The sequence below is a fragment of the Dendrobates tinctorius genome, unplaced genomic scaffold, assembly GCF_039654945.1.
Source record: "Dendrobates tinctorius isolate UK_male_01 unplaced genomic scaffold, ASM3965494v1 ptg000105l, whole genome shotgun sequence".
Taxonomy (NCBI): domain Eukaryota; kingdom Metazoa; phylum Chordata; class Amphibia; order Anura; family Dendrobatidae; genus Dendrobates; species Dendrobates tinctorius.
The window spans coordinates 1,632,697-1,655,685 of NW_027361773.1; the positions used below are offsets into that span (position 1 = coordinate 1,632,697).

Below are 22,989 nucleotides of genomic sequence, written 5' to 3' on the forward strand. Positions count from 1 at the left end.
AGGGAAGGAGAGGAGCTGTCTTGTTAAGCGTCAGGAGGTCTGGCAGACGAGAACAGCCTTGCCACTAGGTCAATCCGTTAGAATAAAATTGTCATTTGATTAAAGATAAAATAAATTAGCTGATAAGACACCATTGGATAGCCTTAGCTATCAAACACTTCAAGCACTCATGAAGTGTGACCACCTATTAAGTAAATGTTTGTTACAACAGTGAAGAAAAATGGACTTAATACACAAGCTGTTTTCAAAGGACACTGCTGAAAACTGAGGTTTCTCAAATAATACAAAAGGAAGCTGCACAAAGATATAGCGAAACCTGCAAGAATCGGCACAGAGAATGCTTTTGATATTGACACTAAGCTTTTATTATGACAGAAGCTTTGTAGAACTAGAACTTTTTTCTAATAGAAAGAGTGTTACAGATTGGTGTTTGGCATATTCTCTCAGAAATACATTTCCGCAGAGGCCAAAGTGACACCATTTTTCCAACAAAGCCATACGTTTTCAAGAATGAATGCTTTGTTACCACCCTAAAAGTGAGCTTGAAAAACGCTATTGATAAAATTCTCAATTTCAGCTTTATTCTATATTAAAGTCAACCCAAACCATACTATATTTTGCAGGCAATGTAGCTAAGGATTACAATGCAGAGATGTTACATCATTTAGATGCCTAAAAGATTGTATTTCTATATTGATAGAATGTAACTGATGCTGTCTCTGAACTGAATATGTAAACCTGATGATGAGTAAAAAATAAGGTCTATATCCAAATTTAATACACATTAATAAAAAATAATTAGAATCATAATGTACAACAACATGAATAGAGCTACTTTCACCAGTCACCTAAAGCTGGCTACACAATTATAGCCATAGACCAAATGTTTGGTTAACATGTATTTCTCGCAACTTCAAAATTAATATGCATGCTCATCTTGGTTGGATGTGCATATTTATTTATTTTTTTTAAATGATTTTCTCAGATCCTTCTTTACCCCAATAACTGCCATCTGGGCAGCATTAGGAAACCCTACACAGTCAGGAGACCCAATACATATTACATTACCTATTAGCAGCTGACAATATCGTTTCTTACTTCCCCCTTCTGAAGCAGTCTTTTTAGCTATTCTGCCTTACTGTTGCATAGGGCTTTCTCGTACAAGCAGGGCAGAATGTTATTGTCAGCTCAGCAGTGAACAGAATCACAGAGAACTGGCTGTGCAGAGAGCAATATGGGAGCACTCATCAGGTGGATGTGCACATTGCTATACACTTTGTACACATTAAGTAGGGCTGGAGTAGGATTATTGGTTGTCATATAGGTGTTTATTTTCAATAGGATCAATTAACCTTTCAGTATATTTTGAAGCATGGGAGGAAAACCCCAAAAACGGGAGAACAACTAAACTACACGCAAATATTGTCTTTGGTCAGATTAAAACTACAATACGTGGGTGGTACAGTCATATTTAAAGCACGCTTTTGTAATATAAAGTAAAAACATGGCTATAATTGAGGTTTAATACTGTTAACATTGATACCTTGAGTGAATAAATCCACCTTGGTGTTCTTTTTTAATCACCATTTTGAGTTTTCTGCTAATTAGATTTCAGTGCACAGGGGCCGGACTGTGCACTGGGTCTTCTCCATATCTGTGATTCCACGGCACCTCCACCTGCCTCCTGTCTTTGAATGATTGGCCTCCTCTGTTTGAAATCTTAGCAGTGACCTGTCATTCAAAGGTTGGAGGCAGGCAGAGGGTCGGGGAATCAAAGAAAGGGAGGAGAAGACCCAGTGCACAGTCCGGCCCCTGTGCACCGAAACCTAACTAGAAAACTAAAAATGGTAATTAAAAATAAACAACAAAGTGGATTTCTTCACCAAAGGTATCAATTTTAACTGTATTCCTGCCCCATTACAGCTATGCCTTTATTCTTCTACATTACAAAATCGTGCCGACTGGTTCTATTTAAGTTACCCTATATACGCAAGAAACAGCTCTATATAAGCCTTTCTCAAGAGTAATACTCTGTAAATATATTTTTAATCAGTCAGTTATGGAATATCAGTTGCAATTTTTAAATGTATAAATATAACTCAACAAACAAGTTCTGCAAGCTTGGGAAAATTCAAACTTTCAAAACTTAAAGGGACTGTGAACATCTACTGAAGGCTTCGTGGTAAACTTATTCTCTAAATGAGACAATAGAAATTATTTTATAAAGACAGTGATGCTGCACTCACAAGCATTACTCCTTTTAGCTGATAAATGGTGGTGTAGAAATGGGATTATAGAAAACACAGATAGTCTGCTTCCAAAGGAGCCAATAAAAATATATGGGAGTTTCAAAAGGAGACAAAGATAAATAAAATGTTAACATAAAAAGTGTATCTTTTCATTCAAGCTAAAATGTGCAAGGTCCTTTAATTATACTGTCCAAAAGACAAAATAGCACATCTGCACCACAGACCGGTATGCTATATGAAGCATGCACTCAGTTCTAAACTACCTTACTGCACGTTTATCCTCAAATGCAGTAGCAGTCTGCAAACATTATATATATATATATATATATATATATATATATATATACAGTTGTGGCCAAAAGTATTGACACCCCTGCAATTCTGTCAGATAATACTCAGTTTCTTCCTGAAAATGATTGCAAACACAAATTCTTTGGTATTATTATCTTCATTTAATTTGTCTTAAATGAAAAAAACACAAAAAGAATTGTCCTAAAGCCAAATTGGATATAATTCCACACCAAACATAAAAAAGAGGGTGGACAAAAGTACTGGCACTGTTCGAAAAATCATGTGATGCTTCTCTAATTTGTGTAATTAACAGCACCTGTAACTTACCTGTGGCAGCTAACAGGTGTTGGCAATAACTAAATCACACTTGCAGCCAGTTGACATGGATTAAAGTTGACTCAACCTCTGTCCTGTGTCCTTGTGTGTACCACATTGAGCATGGAGAAAAGAAAGAAGACCAAAGAACTGTCTGAGGACTTGAGAAACCAAATTGTGAGGAAGCATGAGCAATCTCAAGGCTACAAGTCCATCTCCAAAGACCTGAATGTTCCTGTGTCTACCGTGCGCAGTGTCATCAAGAAGTTTAAAGCCCATGGTACTGTGGCTATCCTCCCTAGATGTGGACGGAAAAGAAAAATTGACAAGAGATTTCAATGCAAGATTGTGCGGATGTTGGATAAAGAACCTCGACTAACATCCAAACAAGTTCAAGCTGCCCTGCAGTCTGAGGGTACAACAGTGTCAACCCGTACTATCCGTCGGCGTCTGAATGAAAAGGGACTGTATGGTAGGAGACCCAGGAAGACCCCATTTCTTACCCCGAGACATAAAAAAGCCAGGCTGGAGTTTGCCAAAACTTACCTGAAAAAGCCTAAAACGTTTTGGAAGAATGTTCTCTGGTCAGTTGAGACAAAAGTATAGCTTTTTGGGCAAAGGCATCAACATAGAGTTTACAGGAGAAAAAAAGATGCATTCAAAGAATAGAACACAGTTCCTACAGTCAAACATGGCAGAGGTTCCCTGATGTTTTGGGGTTGATTTGCTGCCTTTGGCACTGGACTGCTTGACCGTGTGCATGGCAATATGAAGTCAGAACGCTACCAACAAATTTTGCAGCATAATGTAGGGCCCAGTGTGAGAAAGCTGGGTCTCCCTCAGAGGTCATGGGTCTTCCAGCAGGACAATGACCCAAAACACACTTCAAAAAGCACTAGAAAATGGTTTGAGAGAAAGCACTGGAGACTTCTAAGGTGGCCAGCAATGAGTCCTGACCTGAATCCCATAGAACACCTGTGGAGAGATCTAAAAATGGCAGTTTGGAGAAGGCACCCTTCAAATATCAGGGACCTGGAGCAGTTTGCCAAAGAAGAATGGTCTAAAATTCCAGCAGAGCATTGTAAGAAACTCATTGATGGTTACCGGAAGCGGTTGGTCACAGTTGCTTTGGCTAAAGGTTGTGCAACCAAGTATTAGGCTGAGGGTGCCAATACTTTTGTCTTGCCCATTTTTGGAGTTTTGTTTGAAATGGTCAATGTTTTGCTTTTAGCTTCATTCTCTTTTGTGTTTTTTCATTTAAGACAAATTAAATGAAGATCATAATACCAAAGAATTTGTGTTTGCAATAATTTTCAGGAAGAAACTGAGTATTATCTGACAGAATTGCAGGGGTGTCAATACTTTTGGCCACAACTGTATATATATATATATATATATATATATATATTCCAATATTGCTCAATACTGTTAAAGTTTCAGGTTCTTTGCACACTTTATGATCAAAGTGAGAGAGCTTATCTGCCATCGACAAGGTAACCTAACCTCCTTTAGCTGGGATCCTGTACTAACACATCTGCTTGTGCGTAGGCCTAAAACTTGGGAAGAATAAAATCTAACTATAGTTTATTTTAATTAAAAATATTCTGAAACAGATGGGTGAATGCCATCAATGTCTCTGGCAGGTAGGCTCACACATTTTGATCAAAATTATCGTTAAGCACCTCACAATTTTTATGACTGTAGCAATATCATAACTCTTGCATTCTATATTTCCACAGTGCATTTACATTTATACTGCAGTCACATCGTACTTGCACGGGTGTATTCATTTTATAGTATAGGTAGTGCTAACCATTCTAAATTTAATTTCCACATTCAGGTTTACAAAATCAATTCTATAATGGACGGCACGGTGGCTCAGTGGTTAGCACTGCAACCTTACAGCACTGGAATCCTGGGTTCAAATCCCACCAAGGCCAACATCTGCAAGGAGTTTGTGTGTTCTCCCCGTGTTTGCTCTGGGATATACAGTTTCCTCCCACATTCCAGTAACATACTGATAGGGAATTTAGATTGTGAGCCCCATCGGGGACAGTGCCAATAACGTCTGTAAAGCGCTGTGGAATTAATGGCGCTATATAAATGAGTAAATAAATAATCAAAAAGAACACAATTATGACATTATTCATAGCTGTAAAATTGCCAAACTACAATAAGCTATGACTAATTCCCATTCAGTAGAAGACCATCACAGCCAACTGTAACCCATCTGTCCTGTTTCTAACACCATTTACAGACATTTTATCTGATTGGTTCTTGTGCAGCTTCTCCATTTTTGGCCTGTGTTAGTCTATATAAATGGGACCCATGCTATATGCAGCCAGACCACCATATAAATTTGTCATAACTACATCAAATTAATTGAAAGAATGGGGAATGAATTAAAGGCAAATAAGATGAAAATGTCAACAAGAACAATTAGTACAGCAAAAAAGGGTATCCATGAAGCCCCCTCCCTTAGAACGGTTCAATGATAAAAAGATGGAATTGGCGACACAAATGTTTTCTTTGAACATCCTGGAAGAATGTTCTATGTGACAGACAGAAAACACGCCTCACCCGGGCTTGTTAGCGCTCCCAGTGCGCTAGTCGTTGTGGAGAGAGGATTTGCATTGGTGGTGGTTGCAGAGGTTTGGGCTGCGGCTGCTGCAGCTGCTAAAGTAGCCAAATTCTGTAATTGCAAAGCATTCATGCCTGTGTAGGAAACAAAAGAAACCTTCAGGGACAAAGTAAAAAAAAAAATAATTCACTGCTTTGTGAATAGGTTTCCTGCTTTGCTGATTGTCATGAAATTTGAAAACTGTCAGACCTAATGGAAATGGTAGTGTCAGAGAGTCAATGGAAGTCTAGGTATCAGTCCACTTCAATAACACAGAATACTCATCCACGCCTTCAGACCCTATATAACTACATGTGCCAACATTTAATCATAAAAAAATTCATATTAAATGGACTCTTTACATTGTCATCAGCCAAACTTTCAGAACTAAATATTACATTTGTCCCACCACTGCAATATACTGTGTTGAAATAATTGGTACATGTGCACAAATCTTTGGGACTAAAACTGTCTTCCCACATTAGGTCATTTTTTTTGACATAAGTCAATAGAGTAGAGCGTGCTACTATAGTAGGGTTATTCAGTTCACAAACCCTTTGTAAGTTAACAGAACGTGTAAAACATATGTATTAAATGAAAAACAACTCACACAAATGATGATTCCGAATCAATATCCCTATACAGCTTAGGTCCTATGTGTCAACTCATGCCTTAGTCCTCAGAAAAGCGAACTTATCTCCGTGATGTTAACAAACATGACATGGTCATAGAGATTAGTAAATACTCCTTGTCCTAAATGACTGCTAACCTGTACAGCTGTGGTCCTCAAAATTCATGCCCAGAGAACAAACGCATCTCATATTTTATGCTTTACCATTTGAGAAACAGAAGTGATTATGAACTCAGAGACAACTCATGCTATATAATAAAAGAACAATATTTTGCAGTAGACTCTAGAAAATTCTATAATTTGCTGACTAGATTTGCAATTTCTTTGGTCCTTCCTAATTTACCTAGAGTTTTAGGTAGACCATAATAAAGGCGATGACTCAGAAATGGATGTCTGTCTACCATTTGGAGATTTTGCCATAACCTAATTTTAGAGTAGTACTTCTCAATTTTGTATCTTACAAGTTGTGTTGATACTGTGTAACATTATAATTTATACATCTTTTATCTTTCTGATGAAAACCTCAAAACATTTTTTATTAGGATTAAATTGTCTCTTCAGAGAGGAAGAGGACTAGAACTCTAGTGCCACCTATTGGAAGTAGCAATCCTAAAAGTCAATGTCAACCCTTTAATGAGCCTTGTCACACGACTTAGGATAAAATTGAGATTCTGGTTTGGCTTTTATCCTAAGTCATGTGACAAGGCTGGATAAAGGGTCGACATTGACTTTTAGGATTGCTACTTCCAATAGGTGGCAGTAGAATTCTAGTACTCTTCCTGTCTGAAGAGACAATTTGCATATTTCCCAGAGGAGCTTTAGGTCTCCTCATCTTGGCATGCTTAGCATGTCAATCTCCGCAAAGAGAAACGATACTTCTTGGTTATTAGGAGCAGTAATTAAAATGATTGTACTCAGTTGGACCAACTGAGAGGTTCGCCGTGACGTGGCAGTGGGTTTCATATAGTCTGATTAGAATGTTAAACTAAGAACCTCATGTTCTGTTTTCTAAATTTTCACCTAGTGGCATTAGATCAATGTATGATTTTTTTTGGAGGTGCTGTCCATTCTCCTTTTTCAGCACAGTAATTAAAGGGATTGTACTCAGTTATTTATTATCTCCATGACTGAGATATTGGTGACCTATTCTTCAGCCCACCATATACATTAGATGATTTGGCCCATTGTCAACAGCCATCTTGGCCGGTAGCATCTCGATCCACTCTGCCATACAAGTTAGCGCTCATTTGGTCGAGTGCTCCTGTGTTTTCTATCAGTCAGAAATTGGACACAACCATTTTCTCCAACAATGAGTTGGCAAGTGCCACCCTACACATTAGACTGTCAGAGGAATCCCTCAATATTGGCAGAGATTAGTCTAGTGTGTATTGAGGACTTTGAGATAGCTCATCAATATCAGATTGGTGAGGGACATTCAGCATCCCTGCTGATCAACTGATACCTGATGCTGTGACCACCTGAAGTACATATTGTATGAAGCCAAAACACCAAAGCTCTGTAGAGTCCAGGATAACCCCTTTAATGTGCAAAGTATGCCCTTCATCAGTCTGAATAATTGGGAGAGTAAATGAGCACAGTCTGTGTGTTGTATGCCAGTATTCTGTGAATGTAAATTATTATATTTCATTGTTTTTACAGAAGACATTATTAGATTTTTCTGTTGGTAAATGCTATCGTTTTTCAGCATTCCAGTTAGGGTTTCATGTATAGGTGGTCACAATGGCATAATCTGCTTTTTTACATAGCAAAGTGTTGATAGTAGAGAAACATTGCCATTTGTTAGGATCTGTTCTAATTTCTGTTAAAATGTGAGATGGAAGCACAAACCTGCACATCGCCTTATAAATAGATTTTTGAGTAGGCAGGTAAAGCAGGCAGCATGGAATTATGTTGTCCTTATGCGCGCAGTCACTGATTGATATCCACAGGATGGGTTGGATTTTCAGAGTGCTAACTATGCAGTGATAATGTAAGCACATATAATGCAGGATACATATTCATCTTCTGCAGTGGGAAGTACACGCTTTGCTTTTGCCTGGATCTCTGCATATTTGGATTCTTGGAATATATTTCCCTCTTAACCAGCGCTATACAGAAACAAGTTTAATACAAGATTTGTCTTGTGACAAATGCATTTATTTTACAATAGTTCGGACCTTGAGATTTATTGATTCATGGAATTATTATTTTTTCTTTAGGGTTGGCAAGTTAAAAATGTAACATTCACCTTAGGTATTTTTGTTCTATTGTTCATAACGATTATCATAAATCTGCATATAAATAAGCATGAACAGATGTCAGTTGTTATGAGCGCTTGCCAATCAGGCCTGTTAGAAAGTGACAGATGGGTGGTGATAAAAACATTCTCACAAGGCCTATTAGTACATTCACAGAAAAGCGCTGCTGTGTATGTGCAGTCACAGATGCCGCTGTGTGAAAATAAGGGCCTGTATACCAGTGCGATTCATCCACGATCATGTCAAAGGCTGCACTTCACAGACACGCTCATGCAGAGTAGAAGGCATTTATCACATTGCCTAATATTCTCTTCTACTGGTGCTACCTATCACAAATGTATATTAAAAAAATATAGATCTATCTATGTATGTATAAGAAAGCACAGCAGTACTCTGTGAATGACAAGACATATAATGTCAATGGAAATAACAACTTACAACTGCATTGTCCCTCAGCAAGATGTACTTGCAAAAAAGCAAAGGTTCTTAGCACATAAATTGGCCAATTCATGTGTGCCCATCAACCATGGCAAGGTGACACTTCTCTGATGGGTCCTATCAGAACCCTTCCCTATTCTACTGTACATGCCGCTTTTGGGCTAAAAAGCCTACAATAATGGACAAACATGTCAACTGACCTGTAGGAGTTCTCAACCAATTCTATTTGTCCATTCATACTGTAGGCTTGCAGGCCAGGAGAGACACGTTTGTCCATTATCGCAGGATAGGGAAGGGTTATGATAGAACCCATCAGAGAAGTGTCACCTTGCCATGGTTGATGGGCACACAGGAATTGGCCAATCTATGCGCTAAGAACCTTCCCTTTTTTTGCAGATACATCTTGCTGAGGGACAATGTAGTTGGAAGTTGTTATTTCCATTGACATTATATGTCTTGGCATTCACAGAGTGCTGCTGTGCTTTTTTATACATATTCTGCAGTCACTACAGCTTGCACCTATTCACACTTAGGAGGTGCTAGTCAGGATTTTTTGTATAGCTTTTCTTGTCTATCTATCTATCTATCTATCTATCTATCTATCTATCTATCTATCAACACTAAAAAGAAAGAAGCACCAAAAATGCTTACTAGTGAGTGCAGAGCCTCCTGGATACACAAAGACTTGAAAAAGTATTCACACCCTATGAACTTTTCCACAAACTTAAAGGGGTATTCCTAGCTTCAAGATCCTATCTGAATATGTAGTACGTGTAATAAATTATATTAGCAAAATATCTCCAAAATGTAGTATAGTATTTCTGATTCGCTATGTCTCTTTCCTCATGTGCAGGCATTGTAGGACCTTAGGTACCCATAGTTATGACCACTAGCAACTATCTAACTGCCACTATTTCAGTGGTTGTAATGATGGATACCTAACAGATTTTCCTCCAGGACTGCCCTTTATTTAGCTCCATCCATCTTTCCATCAACTCTAACCAGCTTCTCTGTCCTTGCTGAATGAAAGCATCCCCACAGCATGATACTGCCACCACGTTTGCCCGGGTGGATATTGTTTTCAGGGTCACGTGCAGTGTTCATTTTTTTTAACGTATATAGCTTTTTGCATTTAACCCAAAACGTTCACATTTTGTCTCATCTCACCTTCTTGCTGTCACGGTCACGTGTGTCTGGACGCAGCGAGTACCGCAAGGCGAACCCATATGACACATGTGACCCTGAATACACCGCCTCCAGTGGGGCGAATTTAAATAATAAGACGTGCAGCTGGATACACCGCCTCCAACTGGCGAATTTAGGTAATACACGTTATATATACAGTAGTCTGGAAACCCCGCCTCCAGTAAGGCGAATTTAAATAATAAAGGGGAAAGCTGGGTAACAATAACAATGGTGGGCCCTGCGATAGGGAATAGGGATGTGGAGACCTCCTGTACTCCCCTGAGCCAGTGTCCCTGCACTCCTAACGTTCCCTATGCTGGTTCCGCACCGGGCGACGCACGCATACCTCAAACCCTGACTCGCCCTGCACCTAAACCCTCACTAGGGAATTGGTCGGTGCGGAAACTAATCCCACAACTGCACTAAACACACATAAGGAAAAATGACAATACAGGGGAACACCACTTAGCTTTGCTCTGTTGCGTACGGTCCTAGCAACAGAGCCCACCACCTGCATGCATCTTCTCCTCCAACTGGATCTATCACCATAACCGGATCCATCACCCTAGTGCAGCCTTGGAGCAGAGTCCACCACCAGTTGCAGCTGCCCAGTAACAGAGTCCCAAAGATGAGTCCAGCTTCTGCCAAAAGTCCAGCATGCTTGAGTCCAACTTTTCTGCCAATAAGTCCAGCATGCTTGAGTCCAGTTTTCAGCAACCAAGTCCAGCATGCTGAGTGTAACTCTCACCATAGTCGCCACTCCACCAAGCCATGCAAGCACTTCCTGCTGACACCATAAACTGCGACTCCACCATGCCATGCCAGCCCTTCTTGCAGACCACATCGTTGGACTCCACCAATCCATGCCAGCACTCCTTGCAGACTCCATAGCTGACTCAACCACTCTTGCTGGGCTGCCCAGGACTCTTGTTCAGCTCCATCTTTCACCCAGGCTTACTTGTGAATGACTAACTATCACCAACAGTGATCAAACACACCTGACACTCTTTTATAGAGCCTCACACCTGATTTGTAATACGTGCACATTAAAACTAAAGTGTAATACCACTCACCACCACCGGGGCAACATAGAACAAATGACACCACGTGTAATAATTCTAATGGCCACCGGGGGCAATCAACCCACTTTGGCACCAAGCCAAAGGAAAAAAAGTTCACTTTGTCCATTTACTTGTCAGATCCACCTTGGATCATGACAGTACCCCCTCCTTAATGAGGGGCATCTGGACCCTCAAGACCACTCCTCATAAGAGAAACACCTACAGCGGGGACGCCCAGATCCTGGGTTCACCCCACCACCACCTGAAACTTCAGGTTTATGACAAACGCACCGCTGGTATTGGCAATACATGTTCTGGAGGCACCACTCATCTCCACAGTGCCGACCTGGGGAACGAGTTTATGTATGTGTATGTTTGCTATGAGCTGATCAGACTCCACAACACACTTCCACAAGATTTTTTTGGTGGCCACCCATACATGCTCGTTCACACACAGGTCCGGACCTGAACGTTTATTGCCACACATTCGTTTGTCATATTTTGGTGAACTCATTCTGGACTCGACAAGAGAGGCGTCCCCCTGTGTCACCACACTCACACCCCCGCTATTCATCAAGGGACACCACCCTCCAACCCTTTCACCATGAGGTCTGCGCCTCCCAGGGTTGGTTAATGGCGAGGGGTGAGATTTGTCCCTACTCCCCCGCAGCACACCTGCAGCTCACACCTGGAGGAGAAGGGGACAGGAATATGGAGGAAATATACACTCGCTGGTCGCCTTCCTCCAAACGACCAGGAGGGGGCGGCCTCTTCAGTGGTATAGAAGATTTGGCGTCAGCCCCGCAGACTATAACACCAGTCTGCTCACTACAGGGACGTACCCCTTCAACTTGGGGAACCTCAGACAGCACCATGGGGATCACCAACTCCACCCACCTGTCTGGTTACATCCGCCTGTATGAACAAGTCCCGCTCCCCAGCAGCGACTCTGGAGGTTTTTTGCCAGACCGCAGTCGCCATTTGATTATCTGGTGAAGCCAAAGGGAAGGCCCCAGACCCTGATAACTACTGCTGCAGCAGCTCTAACACACCATGCCGCTCCTCACTCACCTCAGTGAGGCCCGGCAGCAATTACTCAGAGGTCTCCACATGGCCAAGGCAAACCAGAAAAAAAAATGTAGGGTTGGTGATAATGTCACGGTCACGTGTGTCTGGAAGCAGCGAGTACTGCAAGGCGAACCCATATGACACATGTGACCCTGGATACACCGCCTCCAGTGGGGTGAATTTAAATAATAAGACGTGCAGCTGGATACACCGCCTCCAACTGGCGAATTTAGGTAATACACGTTATATATACAGTAGTCTGGAAACCCCGCCTCCAGTAAGGCGAATTTAAATAATAAAGGGGAAACCTGGGTAACAATAACAATGGTGGGCCCTGCGATAGGGAATAGGAACGTGGAGACCTCCTGTACTCCCCTGAGCCAGTGTCCTTGCACTCCTAACGTTCCCTATGCCGGTTCCGCACCAGGCGACACACGCGCACCTCAAACCCTAACTCGCCCTGCACCTAAACCCTCACTAGGGAATCGGTTGGTGCGGAAACTAATCCCACCACTGCACTAAACACACATAAGGAAAAATGACAATACAGGGAGAACACCACTTAGCTTTGCTCTGTTGCGTACGGTCCTAGCAACAGAGCCCACCACCTGCGTGTATATTCTCTTCCAACTGGATCCATCACCATAACCGGATCCATCACCCTAGTGCAGCCTTAGAGCAGAGTCCACCACCAGTTGCAGCTGCCCAGTAAACAGAGTCCCAAAGATGAGTCCAGCTTCTGCCAAAAAGTCCAGCATGCTTGAGTCCAACTTTTCTGCCAATAAGTTCAGCATGCCTGAGTCCAGTTTTCAGCAACCAAGTCCAGCATGCTGAGTGCAACTCTCACCATAGTCGCCACTCCACCAAGCCATGCAAGCACTTCCTGCTGACACCATAAACTGCGACTCCACCACGCCATACCAGCCCTTCTTGCAGACCACATCGTTGGACTCCACCAATCCATGCCAGCACTCCTTGCAGACTCCATAGCTGACTCAACCCCTCTTGCTGGGCTGCCCAGGACTCTTGTTCAGCTCCATCTTTCACCCAGGCTTACTTGTGAATGACTATCACCAACAGTGATCAAACACACCTGACACTCTTTTATAGAGCCTCACACCTGATTTGCAATACGTGCACATTAAAATTAAAGTGCAATACCACTCACCACCACCGGGGCAACTTAGAACAAACGACACCACGAGTAATAATTCTAATGGCCACCGGGGGCAATCAACCCACTTTGGCACCAAGCCAAAGGAAAAAAGTTCACTTTGTCCATTTACTTGTCAGATCCACCTTGGATCATGACACTTGCACATACTAACTGTGTCCCCTACATGATTTTTTAAACTACATATAGAACTCCTTATGGCTTGCTTTCAAAAATGTTTTTCTTCTTGCCACTCTTCCATACAGGCCAGATTTGTGGAGCGAATGAATGTGGCAATTTACTTAAACTATGATTACTGTTTAGCATTACTGCAAGTGTTAAATTATAATTACTAAAAATGACATTAAACTAGTTGTAATGATGGAAATTATTTTGATAAAAGACAAGAATAATCTCATAATTTCATGTATTTATGATACTTTGTATGTCATAAAATCTACCATGCAAGAACAGTCTATTCTTATAATGTACTGCTGGCTGTAAAGCATGCTGAACAATCTCCACAAGAAATTGACAAGCAATAGATTATTTTACATTATTTATTACATTAACATGCTTTCTCCTTGATGTGCAGTAAATGTGACAAGCACGAATAATTCTTCATACAGAGACACAATATAATAATATAAAATGGTCAATACAGAGCATAAGATACTGATTAATTACACACAGTTGTTTTACTTCAGAGCAGAATTAGCTACTGAGTGAACAATGTCCTTATTTCATTATTAGTAATTATTCACGATGGAAGTCTATGTGACTATCATTGGAAGAAATGTTCTAATTAATACAAATTGCTGGGCAATTCTAATAAACTACAGAAAACTGAAATATAATGTGATATAGATCTTTCAAAGAAGATGACCTCATTAGGCCTCAATCATGAAATCTAAAAATGAGCAAAAAAGTATAGGTGCCATTATTTTTTCCTGAGCAGTTTTAAAAACATATAACCTGTCATGTGAAAAACACTTTTAACCTGCAAATATGGAGTTAATCTACAGGTTAATATAATTCTAAAGCTGTGTGTCTGCTGCACTGAAAGCACAACTACCAGGAGGAAATTAACTTTATTCCTTCCGGCAGCTTTCAGTCATTGAGGCGCGGCTTCAGTCAAAGCTTCATACATAGTGAGCAATGTATGTAACCACACCTCCGACACTGACAGCCGGCTCATCAGTGCATCAGTACAGAATCGGCTGTCAGTCAGAGCCAAGGAATGGTTACAGCAGCCACTCACTATGTACTGAGCACTGACTGAAGCCGCGCCTTTATGACTGCAGGGCTTTCCTCCTGGTACACAGGCAGTGCAGCGGCCACAAGGCTTTAGAACTCTATTTTACACCATATCTGCAGGTTAATAGCTTTTTTGACATGACAAGTTCTCTTAAAGGTGAAATAATAACTCCTTTTTACCAGAAAAATGGCATATTGAAATACATTTTTGTGCAAAAAGTAGTCAGGGCTTAGCGGGAGTGATGCGGCAGATATGCCATAATTTATGCAAGAATGTGACCTAAATCTTAGCAGAAATATACAGAAGCTTAAAGCTATATAAGATTTCAAATTCTGGCACATGGTAGCTCTGAAATATTTGTCAAATTGTCTGGAATTTGGGAAATTGTCTGTAGTCACTTTATGTGACTGCAGACTTCTGAATCACAACACCATGCGGTGTGCATGCTGTCACGATTCCCAGGTATTCACCGTATTCAGGTATTCACTCAGCTATTCACTGTAAATCCATCCCACATTCCACGACGATCTCCAACTCTGCTACATCCAGACGGTATATTGAGCAGTAACATGATGAGACCGCTCAGCACGCCAGCTGGAACACACTGACAGCAGCATGAGAATGCGTCTGCAGTGAAGAGCGCTGACATCAGTAAGGTGAACAGAGTTCACCGGTAATTTCAGCCAGGTAAGTTTTATTCTGAAAAACTGCAGTGTTTCTGAGAAAACATACATTTAGGAGGTGAGCAGGAACCAAGCCGCTTGGATGCCTAGTTCTAAAGGCTTTTCCCTAGGAGTTTCTACTCATCCCACTTATTTTGAGCAATAGGTTTCACTTCGTCTGTGAAATCCTGCAGCATTTCACAGTAAAACATATCTATAGAAATGCTACAGCCGGTATCTGATACATGCTGCCCATGGTTCAGGTTAGATATATGTGCTATCGCTTTCCCTTAAATATTCATACTGTATCTGCATATCACACGAAGAAGTATGTGCAGTACGACGCTCGTAATTGCCATAAAAAATGGTATAATTCATATAAAATTCAGCAGCCGTTAAGATAAAAATACAACTTTCACTAACGCATTTCAAGCACTGACTGCATCCTTAGCGGTAGCAGCTCTGGCTAAAGCAGCTGTCAGCAAAACACTTCAGGTGTGAGTTGTATTTTTATCTTCACTGCTCTTGGTTTTTATACATTTCTGAAGAATAAAATAAACCAATTTTTTTATCGCAATTATGAGCGCTGGACTGGATTTAGCTCATATTTCTGCTGCTGCTTTAGTCATCTATTAACTAAATTGAAATCCGTACGTAGAGTATATATGTGCATTCATCCCATTAATGATTTTTGCAATCATATATATTTTATAGAATTAATAATAATAATAATAGTAATAATAATAATATGTACATTTGACCAATCTAATTAATTAGACTGTTGTGACACAGTATATCCTTTTGTTGTCATAACTCATGACTTTTATAAAATGGTTTTGTTGCTTTTAATCAGCTTTCTTTAATACAATAGAACTTTCTGTATCACTGATTTAATGTGTATAATTTTAACTGTAGAATATCAAATTGGGAGCATGTATCTATAGTATACTTTTCTGCTGTCTGAAAATATACCCTTATTTTGCTGTCAAGAGAAAATAAAAATATTCTAGATACATTAATGTCTTTTTAAAACCAATATTATATTTATCATAATGTTTTTTATAAAGTCATTATATTCCATAACATTTCACACTTAAAGGAAATCTGTCACCCTTTTTTTGGCCTTGCAGCTGCCGGCATAGACATCGGGGGCTTATCTACAGCATTCTGTAATGCTGTAGATAAGCCTCCGATGTAACCTGAAAGAGAAGAAAAACACGTTATATTATACTCACGGAGGTGGGCGGTCCGGTCCGATGGGTGTTGCAGTCCTGTCCGGCGCCTCCCTTCTTCATGCGATGACGTCCCATCTCCCGTCCTGTAATGGCTCCGGCGCAGGCGCACTGCTCTGCCCTGTTTAGGGCAGAGCAGAGTTCTGCAGTGCGCAGGCATCGGGAGAGGTCTGGCACCTGCGCACTGCAGAATTCTGCTCTGCCCTCAGCAGGGCAGAGCAATGCGCCTGCGCTGGAGCCATTTCAGGATGGGAGAAGAGGACGTCATTACATGAAGAAGGGAGGCGCTGGACCGGACCGCAAACACCCATCGGACCGGACCGCCCACCTCAGTGAGTATAATATAACGTGTTTTTCTTCTCTTTCAGGTTACATCGGAGGCTTATCTACAGAATTACAGAATGCTGGAGATAAGCCCCCGATGTCTATGCCGGCAGCTAATAGGGGAAAAAAAGGGTGACAGATTCCCTTTAAGAGGGTACATGTACAATCAACAAGCATTAAAGGGAATCTTTCAGCAGGTTTTTGCAATGTAATCTGACAGCAGCATGAGGTAGGAACAGAGACCCTGATTCCAGCAATGTATCACTTAGTTTTCTGGGTGAAGCAGTTGTGGCAGAATCACAATTTTCTCTGCTGCAGATCTTGCAGCACTCAGAATGCTGAGACTTGTGTACCCACACCCACACAACTGATAGACAGCTTTCTGTGTACACTATATATTGACATATATTTACTAATCAGTGCTGGGAGAGGAATTGCACAAGGCATTTTACCCTCTTGTGATAATCTAATCTCCTGATGACAAACAGAGTGTATTGAAATGGCAAAACACAGCATAGTAAATAATCAATTAAATCAGGATCTTTTCACCTACAGTGGGGGAAATAAGTATTTGATCCCTTGCTGATTTTGTAAGTTTGCCCACTGACAAAGACATGAACAGTCTATAATTTTAAGGGTAGGTTAATTTTAACACTGAGAGATAGAATATCAAAAATAAAATCCAGAAAAACACATTGTATAAATTATATAAATGTATTTGCATTTTGCAGTGAGAAATAAGTATTTGATCCCTCTGGCAAACAAGACTTAATAGTTGGTGGCAAAATCCTTGCTGGCAAGCACAGCAGTCAGACTTTTTTTGTAGTTGATGATGAGGTTTGCACACATGTCAGGAGGAATTCTGGTCCACTCCTCTTTGCAGATCATCCCTGAATCATTAAGAATTCGAGGCTGCCGCTTGGCAACTCGGAGCTTCAACTCCCTCCATAAGTTTTCTATGGGATTAAGGTCTGGAGACTGGCTAGGCCACTTCATGACCTTAATGTGCTTCTTTTTGAGCCACTCCTTTGCTGCCTTGGCTGTATGTTTTGGGTCATTGTCTTGTTGGAACAATTTTAAAAAGGATTTAACTGTACATGGCTCCATCCATTCTCCCATTGATGTGTTGAAGTAGTCCTGTGTCCTTAGCAGAGAAACACCCCCAAACCCTAATGTTTCCACCTCCATACTTAACAGTGAGGATGGTGTTCTTTGGGTCACAGGCAGCATTTCTCTTCCTCCAAACACAGCGAGTTGAGTTAATGCCAAAGAGCTCAATTTTTGTCTCATCTGACCACAGAACCTTCTCTCAATCACTCATAGAATCATCCAGGTGTTCATTGGCAAACATCAGACGGGCCTGCACATGTGCCTTCTTGAGCAGGGGACTTTGAGGGCACTGCAGGGTTTTAAACCTTTATGGCGTATTGTGTTACCAATGGTTTTCTTAGTGACTGTGGTCCCAGCTGCCTTGAGATCATTAACAAGTTCCCCCGTGTAGTTTTAGGCTGATCTCTCACCTTCCTCATGATCAAGGATACCACATCAGGTGAGATTTTGCATGGTGCCCCAGATCGATGTCGATTGACAGTCATTTTGTATTTCTTCCATTTTCTTACTATTGCACCAACAGTTGTCTCCTCACCCAGCGTCCCACTTATTGTTTTGTAGCCCATTCTAGCATTGTGCAGGTCTATAATCTTGTCACTAACATCCTTATAAAGCTCTTTGGTCTTGCCCATGTTGTAGAGGTTAATTGAGTTTGTGAACAGGAGTCTTTTATAAAGGTGACTATGTAAGACAGCTGTCTTTAGTACAGGTAACGAGTTGATTAGGAGTGTCTAACTGGTCTATAGGAGCCAGAACTCTTAATGATTGGTATGGGATTAAATACTTATTTCTCACTGCAAAATGCAAATATATGTATATAATGTGATTTTCTGGATTTTATTTTTGATATTCTATCTCTCAATGTTAAAATTAACCTACCCTTAAAATTATAGACTGTTCATATTTTTGTCAGTGGACAAACTTACAAAATCAGCAATGGATCAAATACTTATTTCTCCCACTGTATATCATGTTACTCTCAAATTACATATCAAAAACCTGCTGACACTTCCTTTACAAGAAAGCTATCATCATAAAATGACCTATTGTTTAAATCATGTTTTTGTGTTAAATAGATTTATGGGGTTTTTTAACTGCATTTTTTACATATAACACTCTATTGAAAATACAAATGCAGCTCTTCACACTGACCACTGGGGCTTTTTACACTTTAGCTTCCTACTGTTTCAAGAAATAACACATGTTTATAGCCACAATGGTTGGATCCCAACCTTGTCCTTAGGTGCTAAAGTGTCTAATGAGCGTGTGCAAAGGTCATTGTGAAGAGAGAGGGGACAGTGTCAGGTGTGACATTACCGATTGTAATTGGTGGATCCTGTGTAATCATCTGTCTATAGGGGTGCAACCTGTCATTGTAATCCTGCATCCGATGCTGGGGTGCCTTGCTATAAACTGTTCCTGAAAGGAAAGGAAGTACAAGTAAAAAAAGCCTCAGTGACCACAGTGAAAATTGTAAGATCATTGATAAGTATTTTTTTTCATAAAGGTCATAATATAAAAAATTCCCTTTTTTTAAATTGCATGTAACACAACAATCTGACATAAACAAAAGGTTATTTTCTGATGATAGCTTCCATTTAAAGGCTAGTGTGAGAACTCCTTTAATAAATGGATTAGTTATGAACTGTATTTGTGTTTTATACATGGCTATGTACTGTAGTTGTGTGTTCTATATACCGTGGGTAAAATAAGTATTTGATACACTGCCGATTTAGCAAGTGTTCCCACCTATAAAGAATGGAGAGATCTGTAATTTTTATCGTAGGTACACTGTGACAGACAGAATCTAAAAAAATCACATTGTATACTTTTTACATAATTAAATTACATTTTATTGCATAAAATAAGAACTTGACATTTCCTGTAGTCCTTGACCAAGTTAGCACACACCGCAGCAGGGATTTTGGTCCACTCTTCCACACAGATCTCCAGATCTTTCAGGTTTCGGGGCTGTCGCTGGCCAACATTGAGTTTCAGCTCCCTCCAAAGATTTTCTATTGAGTTCAGGTCTGGAGACTGGCTAGGCTACTCCAGCACCCTGAAAAGCCTTTTACAGAGTCACTCCTTAGTTGCCCTGACTGTGTGTTTGGGTCACTGTCATGCTGGAAGACCCAGCCACGATCCATCTTCAATGCTCTTACTGAGGGATGAAGGTTGTTGGCCAAAATTTCAAGATATATGACCCCATCCATACTCCTTTCAATACGGTGCAGTCATCCTATCCCCTTTGCAGAAAATCACCAACAAAGTATGATGTTTACCCTACCATGCTTCACAGTTGGGATGGTGTTCTTGGTGTTGTACGCATCCTTCTTCTTCCTCCAAACACTACAAGTGGAGTTGATATAAAAAAAAGTGTTATTTTGGTCTTATCTGACCACATGACCTCCTTCTCCCGTGCCTTGTCTGGATCATCCAGATGGTCATTGTCAAATTTCAAATGGGCCTGCACAAGTACTGGCGTGAGCACGGGGATCATTCGTGCCATGCAGGATTTTAATCCATGAGGGCGTAGTGTGTAACTAACGGTAATGTTTGAGACTGTTGCCCCAGCTCTCTTCAAGTCATTGACCAGGTCCTCCTGTGTAGTTCTGGGCTGATTCATGACCTTTCTTAGAATCTTCCTTACCCTATGAGGCAAGATCTTGCATGGAGCCCCAGACAGAGGAAGATGGACAGTCATCTTATGTTACTTCTATTTTCTAATAATTGCACCAATACTTGTTGCCTTCTCACCAAGCTGCTTGCCTATTGTCCTGTAGTCTATCCCAGTCTTGTACAGGTCTATAATTTTGTTCCTGGTGTCCTTAGACAGCTCTTTGGTCTTGGCCATGATGGAGAGGTTGGAGTGAAATTGAGTGTGTGGACAGATGTTCTTTATACAGGTAAAAAAAATTAAAACAGCTGCAATTAATATAGGTAATGAGTGCAGAGTAGGAGGCTTCTTAAAGAAAAACTAACATATCTGTGAGACACAGAATTCTTGCTGGTTGATAGGTGATCAAATACTTATTTCATGCAATAAAATGTAATTTAACTATTTAAAAATCGTACAATGTGATTTTCTGTTTTTTATTTTTAGATTCTGTCTCTCACAGTTGAAGTGTACCTACAATAAAAATGACAGACCTCTTCATTCTTTGTAGGTGGGAAAACTTGCAAAATGGGCAGTGTATCAAATACTTATTTCCCCACTGTAGTCATATAATGTTATATTGGTATATGCAAATGTTTCACTATTGCTTTGCAAAAGTTTTGAAAAATCTCTGCACAGTGTTAAAAACATGGGGACATTGCAATTAGATTAAGCAATGTTTTCCCTTTCTTGACTAGGGTGTTTTAACATAAAATATACAGCAGTATACTACTATACATCTCATTGGTTAAAAATACTCCTTAAAGGGAGTCTGCCTGTACCAGATATTGGCTGTGTTAATACAGAAATGTATATTTTATGCTGAAATCAGGGGCGGACACTGACAGCCTGGGGCCCCTGTGCAAGAAATGTGTCTGGGCCCCCCTCCTTTTATGGCGACTAAGATATTTAATATACATATATAAATACAGCCATACACACATACATGTATATATATTACATAGTCTTCTTTATTATGTATATTGCTGTCCCTTATTACACAGTGACCTCTCTTGTTATGTACAGCACCATCCCTTATATATCTGATTATATAGAGCCCTGTCTTTATTACATACTGTCCTGTCTTGTTAGATGTATAATCCAATGATGGCTGATAGAGCATGGGAAAGCTTCTTTTCTAATGGAGGAGCTGATGGACTGGTAGTCTGGTCACCCACTGCTCCATCAGCAGTCATTTTATATCTAACAAGAAAGGACTATGTAATAAAAGAGGGCGCTGTGAATAACCAAAATAACAAGCATACACTATGTAAGAGACAGCACTACACATAACAGCAGAGGAAGCTTTATAATACGGGACAACACCATAAATAACTAGAGAAGATGGAACGTAATAAGGCACGGTGTTATACATAATAAAAGAGGAAACTAAGTAACTAAGGATGGTGTTATACATAATAGGTGAGTACACTATATACTAAGGGGCTGTGCTATACATAATAAGTGACTACACTGAATACACAACATACTAACGGACTCTACTGTTCATAATAAGTGAGCACACTAAATACTAAGAGACTTATGTTAGACATAAGTGATTACACTATATACTTAGGGACTGTGCTATCTATATATATAAAAGTGAATGTATGTGTGTATGTGTGTATCACCAACCAATCACAAAGCATCTTTCATTTCATCAGAGCTGTGTAAAAGAAGCTGAGCTGTAATTGGTTGCTATGAGCAACAGTTTTCGTTGCAACCAATCACTAAGCATCTTTCATTTCACTAGAGCTGTTTAAAAGATGCTGAGCTGTGATTGGTTGCTATGAGCAACAGTTTTCCCACTCCACGACAACACCTCTGCAGACACTGACCGAGTGGGAGAAATCTAGCATCCTCGGAAACATAAGCTCTCAGCCATTGCCTGCCCCCCAGAAAGAAGCAGAGAGCACATGACAGAAATGAATCACCCCCTCCTGTGCTCATATACCCATCACACATCCTCCATCCCATAGGCACATCTTCCCTCTTAAAGGGATCTCCGGTATGGAAGTCAGGGCAAATCCATCAGTGCTCTGATTCTGACCCCAGGCTTCTATTAAAGGGATAATTGGTATGGAAGTTAGGGCAAATCCATCCAGCTCTTTGGTTTTAACCCCAGGCCTCTCTTAAAGGGATCCCCGGTATGGAAGTTAGGACCGTTCCACTCAGCACTGTGGTTCTGACCCCAGGGTCTCTTAAAGGGATCATCGGTATGGAAGTTAGGGTAATTCCACTGAGCGCTCTGGTTCTGACCCCAGGCCCCTCTTAAAGGGATCCCTGGTACGGAAGTGAGGACAAATCCACTCTGCACTTTGGTACTAACCCCAGGCCTCTCTTAAAGGGATCTCCGGTATGGAAGTTAGGGCGAATCCCTCAGTGCATTGATTCTGACCCCAGGCCTCTCTTAAAGGGATCCCCGGTATGGAAGTTAGGGCAATTTCACTAGCGCTCTGGTTCTGACCCCAATCTCTC

The 22,989-nt window shown here is 40.7% G+C and overlaps 1 protein-coding gene across 28 annotated transcripts in view; it reads right to left on the bottom strand.

The window, feature by feature from the left end:
- The window catches only part of CELF2 (CUGBP Elav-like family member 2), a 654,777-nt gene that overhangs the window by 48,616 nt on the left and 583,172 nt on the right, over positions 1 to 22,989 (bottom strand). For 14 of the 28 annotated variants that reach the window (XM_073589015.1, XM_073589012.1, XM_073589008.1 and 11 more), the window contains one exon: positions 5,436 to 5,570. The exons of 2 other annotated variants lie outside the window; for them this stretch is intronic. In XM_073589015.1, coding sequence (XP_073445116.1) covers positions 5,436 to 5,570 — 135 coding nt within the window. Of the gene's footprint in view, positions 1 to 5,435; positions 5,571 to 19,172; positions 19,275 to 22,989 lie in introns of all 28 variants that reach the window. 12 more of the 28 variants (XM_073588996.1, XM_073589002.1, XM_073589000.1 and 9 more) reach the window with 1 other exon arrangement.